This window comes from Nannobrachium achirus, assembly GCF_963921795.1.
Source record: "Nannobrachium achirus genome assembly, chromosome: 13".
Classification (NCBI taxonomy): Eukaryota; Metazoa; Chordata; class Actinopteri; order Myctophiformes; family Myctophidae; genus Nannobrachium; species Nannobrachium achirus.
This window is the reverse complement of record NC_137833.1, coordinates 57400468-57408345: the sequence shown is the minus strand read 5'-3', so window position 1 is coordinate 57408345 and position 7878 is coordinate 57400468. Positions and strand designations below refer to the sequence as shown.

The following is a 7878-nucleotide window of genomic DNA, read 5'->3' as shown; positions in this document are numbered from 1 at the left end:
AACGGAATAAGGCTTTGTCAAGTCTGGATTTGGCTTAAATCCTGACTTCGATTATTCACTTTCGTGAAATACCCCCTGAGGTCAGGATGTAACAAATAGATAAATACATTACAGAATCAAGAAAGTTTCATGTCGCTAATTATTATAATGGATGTAATATCGTGTGTGTGTGTGTGTGTGTGTGTGTGTGTGTGTGTGTGTGTGTGTGTGTGTGTGTGTGTGTGTGTGTGTGTGAGTGTGAGTGTGAGTGTGAGTGTGTGATTCCTCTACAGAGACCAACAGAAGGAGGCTCTCCGTGATCAGTCTGATCAGGAGCATCAAACAGATCTGGTGAGTCAGTTTACAACTTAATACGAAAGAAATGGAAAATACTTGGCTGGAAAACAAAGCAGAAACAGGTGTTTTGAACACTATAAGTTTAACTGAATAATAATGTAATGTGTTATTGTCGGAGGGTTCTCTGGAGCAAGAGAAGACGCTCCGCTTGGACCTGGAGAGGGCAGAGAAAGTCAACAGAAAGCTGGAGGAGGATCTGAAACGGGCCCAGAAAACCATCATGGATCTGGAGGATGAGATCAAGAAGTAATGTGGACATGACATGCAGAAAAACCTACCTGAAGAAAGACACTAACATGATGTACTGTTTTCCACTGCAAAATGACACTAACATATATAATGTACTGTATTCCACAGAAAGGACTTTGAAATAGTCCAGCTCCTGAATAAGATTGAAGATGAACAGTCTTCTACCTTTCTACAGAAGAAGATCAAAGAGCAGCAGGTGATTTGCCAACAGTCAGCAGCATGAAATAGAGAAGTACCGTCTGATTATCAGCACCTATAAATCAAATAGAGTAGTACTGCATGAATACCAGTGCCCACACATCAAATAGAGTAGTACTGCCTGAATACCAGTGCCCACACATCAAATAGAGTAGTACTGCATGAATACCAGCGCCCACACATCAAACAGAGTAGTACTGTCTGAATACCAGTGCCCACACATCAAATAGAGTAGTACTGCCTGAATGCCAGCGCCCACACATCAAATAGAGTAGCACTGCCTGAATACCAGCGCCCACACATTAAACAGAGTAGTACTGCCTGAACACCAGCACACACTCATCAAACAAGAGTAGCCACCAGCTGAAACACACTGGGTGTGATTTATTGTCCTTACAATTATTAATTCACTGGATGGGGACCACCTGGGTTACAATTGGACCCTTACACGTCTTTAATTCTGAGAGTGTACAAATGGAACCAAATGCCCGTTTACATCAAATGGGGGTTCTCAACCTGTGTGTCGGAACCCCCAGAGGGGTCCCCAAATTATTTTGGGGGGGTCCCCAGATGTTTAGCTAAATGTTAACTATGTTGTTTTCTCACTCAACAGTAAACAGACCAACATACAGTATAAGTGTATTCAGGGCATCTGCACTATTCTGAAGTGACAATTTAAAGACTTAAAAGACCTTTTTAGTACCTCTGGTCAAACATTGGTCAAATTGTCAAGAGGCAGAATTTCTGAAGTGACAATTTAAAGACTTTAAAGACCTTTTTAGTACCTCTGGTCAAACATTGGTCAAATTGTCAAGAGGCAGAAATTGTGAAAATAGCAGATCTACATGCTCACAACACCTCGTGTTGGGAGGCGCTGTGAGCATTTAGATCGGCTATTTTCACAATGGAATAGAGTCAAACTAAACGCAATGCCAACTCCTACAATTCCAAGTGCATGTGCAGGGTGGGGGGTCCCCAGTTCAAATGTGATTGTTTTGGGGGTCATGGCCTGAAAAGGTTGAGAACCACTGCTCTAATGCATATCCAACTGGGGGTCCTTGACATGCACAACGTTGAGAATCACTGAGTAAGAGCAATAAGTAAGAGTGAATGAGGATTGTCACATGTTAACCTAATATCATTGATTTGAAAGGCTCGTATTAAAGAACTGGAGGAAGAGATGGAGGTCAAGGTTGAGAAGCAGAGAGATGACCTCTACAGGGATCAGGAGGAGGAGGAGGCTGGTGGAGCCAACACTGTACAGATGGACATGAACAACAAGCAGGTAGAATAGAATGCATGTGTTATAACCACAGAGTAATGCTTATCCTTTATTCTATACTGAAAGAAAGTAGGAGTCCATGCTGGAGAATGGTGATTTAATAACAATTCAAGGAATAGAACATTCTCACAAATAGTACTCCTGTATTGACAAATTAGGGAGGAGAAAGGAGTACAAAAGTGTATTGGGAGTGAGCTAGAGCTTCGTTCCCCACTTCCCTAATCCTAGACCTAACCCTAAACCCTAACCCTATCCCTAAGGTATGGGGGTGGGGGACATAGAACCTGGGGAACATATGGATAACCCTGCTGGAACAGCAAATCTCAGCTGAGTAGTCAATTAGAGTGCTTTGTCTGCAGCCCTAACTTAAAGGGGTTTGAATCTTGCTGCGGGTGTGCCTTTTGTTCCCCACTGCAAAGTACGTTGTGACACGTTTTGGGTTAGTATTAATGGGGAGAGTCGGACGAACGCAACATCGGAGTAATGCGTGTCGGAACAACAACACGCACACCTGATAGAGCTGCAAAATGAAGTATCATTCAATAACTACATTTTATTTTATTCTCAGGGTGTAGAAATGACCTCTCCCCCCAGCAGTCTCACGTCCCTTTGTCCGTGTGGTCTGGGTATGTCCACCACTCCATGTGGACACTGTAACACCTGCATCAAGGTCAAAGAATCAAATCAGGAGAAACCACCTTCCAACACAAACCAAGAACCCGCTAAACCAGATGAAGAAAAAACTGCCGACAAAATCCAAGAACTTGCTAAACCAGATGAAGAAAAAACTGCCAACAAAAAACAAGAATCTGCTAAAGCATCCCTAACCCTCACCCAAATCCTAACTGTACTAGCTGTAATCCTAGCCATAAACCTAGCCTCAACCCTTTATCCGTTCAGCCCTGAGTCAGATCACAAGTTCCATCAATTTGAACCTCTGACAGAGGAATATGAAGGAAAGATGGCTGAGCTGAGAAAGGCAGAGGCTGAAGTTCAGCAGAAGATCCAGGAGAGACAACTGAAGATCCAGGAGGTCAAACACTCGGTAGAGCTCAGCAAGAAAGATGGAGACACAGTGATAGCAGACTTCTTCACTGTTCAGTCTTCACTGATCAGCTGTATTGAGAGAAGCCAGGCTGAGCTCGTCGGTGTGATTGAAGAGAAGCATAAAATAACTGAAAAACAGGCCGAAGGCTTCATCAAAGAGCTGCAAAGTGAAATCACTCAGTTGGAGAAGAGACGTTCTGCGCTGAAGCAGCTCTCACACACTGACCACCTCCACCTAGTCCTCCTCCTCCAGGGTGTCCTAACCATCAACACTCTTCCAACCGTCAAGGACTGGACAAACATCAAAGTCCATCAGTCTTCATATGTGGGGACTGTGAGGACAGCTGTGGCTCAGTCTTCATATGTGGGGACTGTGAGGACAGCTGTGGCTCAGCTGGAGAAGACACTCAGTCAAGAGCTGTGTGGTGAGATGTGGGTGATCCAGAAATATGCAGTGAATGTGACTCTAGACCCTGATACAGCACATCCTAAACTCATCCTGTCTGAGGATGGAAAACAAGTGAGTCGTGGAGATATGAGAAAGAATTTCCCAGACAACCCAGACAGATTCTCTAATAGTCCCTGTGTCTTAGGAAAACAAAGCTTCTCCTCAGGAAGGTTTTACTATGAGGTTCAGGTTGAAGGAAAGACTGCTTGGTATTTAGGAGTGGCCAGACAGTCCAGCAACAGGAAGGGGCCAATGAAAGTGACGCCCAAAGATGGTTACTGGGTTATATGGACGTTGGATGGAAATTCGTACTATGCTGGCTCTTCAGTCCGCCCCCCTGTAAGAGGGAAGGTCCAGAAAGTGGGAGTGTTTGTGGATTATGAGGAGGGCCTGGTCTCCTTTTATGATGTGGATGCCAGAGTACTTCTCTATTCATTCACTGGCTGCACCTTCACTGAGAAACTCTATCCATTCTTCAGTCCCGCAAATAATCTTGATGGTAAAAACTCTGCTCCTCTGATCATCTCTCCTGTTAGTATGGACTGCATTTGATATCACTTTGTTTTTCTTTCTTTTCTTTTTTTTTCCAATTACTTTTTCTTTTACTTTTTATGACACCACAGATCATATCAGGAACAGCATACACATATTGTATATTCACACACTGGGTTCCCAACATGCACACGTACACAAAATAAACATCATACACAAAAAGGGAAAAACTAAAACAATACAAAAATGAATACACAGAGAGAGAAGAGTCCTTTCGCACACACACTATCGTTGCTGTCAGGTGGAAACCTTTTATGTCCAAAACCACACTTTTTAATATTGTTTTAATAAAAATGTAAAATAGTGAAAATAGCAGATAAGATCACTACGAGTCACATTGTGGAGGTGCAGCTATATTCCACTTTATGTACAGTATGTTCACTGTATTCAAAATACAAGTGGACATAGACAGTTTAACTCCTTGTACATCTTGATGGTAGAATGCTCTGCTCTGCGCCCCTCACCTCTCCATTGTCTTTTATTACTATATGTTTTGTATTGTATGTATTATACTGAATAATTGAGGGAAATGAACCAGAATGTAATGTTAATAATGCTGTTAATAAAGGATGCAATCAATCAAGGTCTGCATGGTTTTGACCGAATGTCCTGTCAAATCAAGGGAAGCTTACGGTGGAATATAGCCTCCTAGTGTTTGTTCAGTAACCGGGGTCTCCCCATTTCTCCAGCTCTTAAATAAGACGCAGAAAATATAGTTTTTTTCCCCCCAGGTGCATGGGTTGCCAATTCTATCCAATCTGGAGAAATCAGCATCAAAATTATGTAGTGTTCCAGATTGCATTTTGTCTGCTCATGTCTTTGTTTCATCATTTCCCATTTCAACTGTTCATTTTGAATCCTGCATGAGTTCTCTCTCCTGATTGGATGACATTGGTAGGGCCTAAGGCAAGCCTGAATAGGCAGTTTCACATTATGAAACAGGCTACATTTTACTAAAGCAGCAATAAATCAATACAATTGCAAATCTTATCAAATGAATCTTAACAACTGAATTTGTTTTAGCTCAAAACCCTGGCAGAAGTGGATGTTTTAATGCACAAGTTGACAACATTCTCCTCTCTGGATTATTTGACAATTGACAGCATAAGAAATAGCATGTGTGAGTGAGTGTGTGTGAAGAGTGCGAGAGAGTTGGCAGTTGTGTATTAAATACATGTACACTTTTCGTGCAAATAGTTCTTTTTTTTATCAGGAGTAATATATGAATATAACTAATATGAGAGGGAATCAAAAGGTAATGGTAGCTGCAAGGCAAATTGAAATAGAGATTGTTGGGAAAATGTGGATGAGATAGAATAGTGGGATGCTTTCCATGAACCTTTATTTAAACACAATGGTCCTATTAGAACCAGTTAATATAATAATACATTTTATATTTACTAGTAAGACGCCTCAGGGCGACATGCGACCACACCCTAAAGGGCGAGGTTGTGCCAATTCTTGACCATCTGGCCAGTGATATACGTATACCCATATATGGAGATTCCTGCATGATGTGATGTCAGAACATGCCCATACCAAATATGGGCATTCCCAGATATGACCTTGATATTGATGACATCGGGACAGGGATCTCCATATATGGGCATAAAACGGACAAGGACATAATTAATTTGCAAGTGTGATCTGGGAATGTCCATATATTAGGGATGCGAAGATATACCGGTACGGATCGTAATCGCGATACAAACGTCCGCGATACGAGTGAATCGGTTCATTCAGTGTGTACCGGTACAATAGACGGCTGAAATCGTGATGGATCGTACCGTGAGTGTCTGGATCGGTAAATTCCGCGATTGTATCGGTTCTTCCATATAGTATTTCATTCTATCCTGTGTTTCCGAGGCGCCATGAATGCACCATCATCAGCGTTCAGCCCCCTCCCCAAAAGCCAGTGAGTCTTTAACAGTGTTGCCAGACGTACGATAATTATCGTATTTGTACGATAATTTGACCCTCTGTACGATGTACGATCAATAATTCCAAAAATGCCCAAATGTACGATAATTTCGGCATATCATCAAAAAGAGCGTGAATTCACTATTTTCCCTGGCTGCTGATCTGGGATCTGGTTTGGCTTCTCAAAATAAGCCAGGAAATCAGTCGACCCTAGATCTGTACTTGGAGGCATTAAAAACACTGGTTGCATCTTTCCAGACCAGTTTCAGGCTTTTATTTGTGTAATCTCCAAGAAGTTGCCTGCCTCCACACAGCAAATCTGATGCGTTTTTGTCACGCAGGAGTCTAAAACGAGGTCGTTTCTTACACTAAAGACGCATTTTTTGGTGAAATTACGTTTTTACGCGAGTGATTTCTCTTTTTTGGCCGTGTACGATAGTGTCATGTCAAATACGATAATTCTGAGCCTCCGGTACGATAATTCAACATTTCCCATCTGGTAACACTGGTCTTTAACGTGAGCTGCGACTCGGACAACATCTGCGCTCTGCATGCAGGGCTTGCAGGCAACCAGGGGGACAGACAGTGCAGCGAAATGCGAGTGAATCAAGTCAACACAGACTAACAGCCCCGCGGGTTAAAAAGATGCAAGATTAGTAGTACAGTAGCCTACTTAGCTTTATAACATCCAAGTCCGCTGCGCTGATTGTTGTCACAGAGTAGCACAGGCTGAGTGATACAGTATGTAATCAACAGCCGTTTCTTAGCGAATCTCCGATGGACAATTGATTGAGATCATCTTCTGCGCTATATTAACTGCACACACACAACAACAATGTTGCTGGGTGTTGTAGGACTACTGCTTGCGTTTAAAACAAAGTATTTGTCACTGTTCTACAACTTTCCTGTTTGATGCAAGCAACTCTCTCACTTTCTCTGCTGCTAGTTCTGCTCTGGGAAAGAAGCCTAATTTATACATCGCAGTACAAGGGTGTCGCACCTAAAATAGCAGATCCTCAAGCTCACAATGCGTTGTGGATGCGACGCGCTGTGAGCTTGTTGGTCTGTTTTAAAACATTTTGGCTATAAAAAATGCATAATCCTGGATTAAATATAATATAATATAATATATATTATATAATATTATATTATATTATATAATATTATTATATAATATAATATAATATAATAATAATACAAACCAGGGAGGGACTTTATTGTTTTTCAGGTCAAGGACCCCTTAGCTCAGACAGAGATCAAGCAGGGACTCTCGCTGTAGGCTAGGCATTATAGCCTACTGTATCACACAAATATTTGGCAGGCCCCCTGTAATAACCCTGGATTGGGGACCCTGACCCCCAGTTGAAGACATATAGTATACTAATAATGACATAGGCCTTCTATATGATTAGTTATCAAACAATTCTACAATAGCCAGCAGCTTTGTGTTCTCCCAGAATACTATATGTTGGGTTGGTAGACAGAGCCTATACTACAGTGAAACAATAAATTGCCTTGAATTTAATTTCATACATTTTTAGTCGCTATGTTTTGTACATTTTGGGATGTGGGCTTGAATCGTGGTGAATCGTGAATCGTATCGCATCGTATCGGGAACAGGGGTGTACCGTGATGTATCGTATCGGCAGGATTTCAATGTATCGCAATTATATCGTATCGCTGGCAGTGTATCGAGGTGCGTATCGTATCGCCTCAGTGGTCGAGATTCGCATCCCTACCATATATGGGCGTGTTCTGACATCACATTGTCGACTATATACGGGCATAAAAGGGACATCAAGCCACAGCGTGATGTCAGAGCGGCAAACCCATTATGTTAAGAGTG

The 7878-nt window shown here is 42.0% G+C and overlaps 1 protein-coding gene across 2 annotated transcripts; it reads left to right on the top strand.

Annotated features, from left to right (window-relative positions):
- The first annotated feature begins 231 nt into the window (after nt 1–231).
- LOC308296935 (uncharacterized protein) lies at nt 232–4566 on the top strand. 2 transcript variants are annotated; one of them, XM_080740291.1, is made up of 5 exons: nt 232–330; nt 455–582; nt 694–781; nt 1937–2068; nt 2634–4566. In XM_080740291.1, the coding sequence occupies exons 2-5, from the start codon at nt 557–559 to the stop codon at nt 4110–4112; spliced, it is 1725 nt and encodes a 574-aa protein (XP_080596417.1). In that variant the 5' UTR covers nt 232–330; nt 455–556; the 3' UTR covers nt 4113–4566. The 2 variants fall into 2 exon arrangements, with proteins under 2 accessions (XP_080596417.1, XP_080596418.1); XM_080740292.1 differs by lacking the exon at nt 232–330 and having other exon boundaries at nt 501–582; nt 698–781.
- Nucleotides 4567–7878: the final 3312 nt, after the last annotated feature.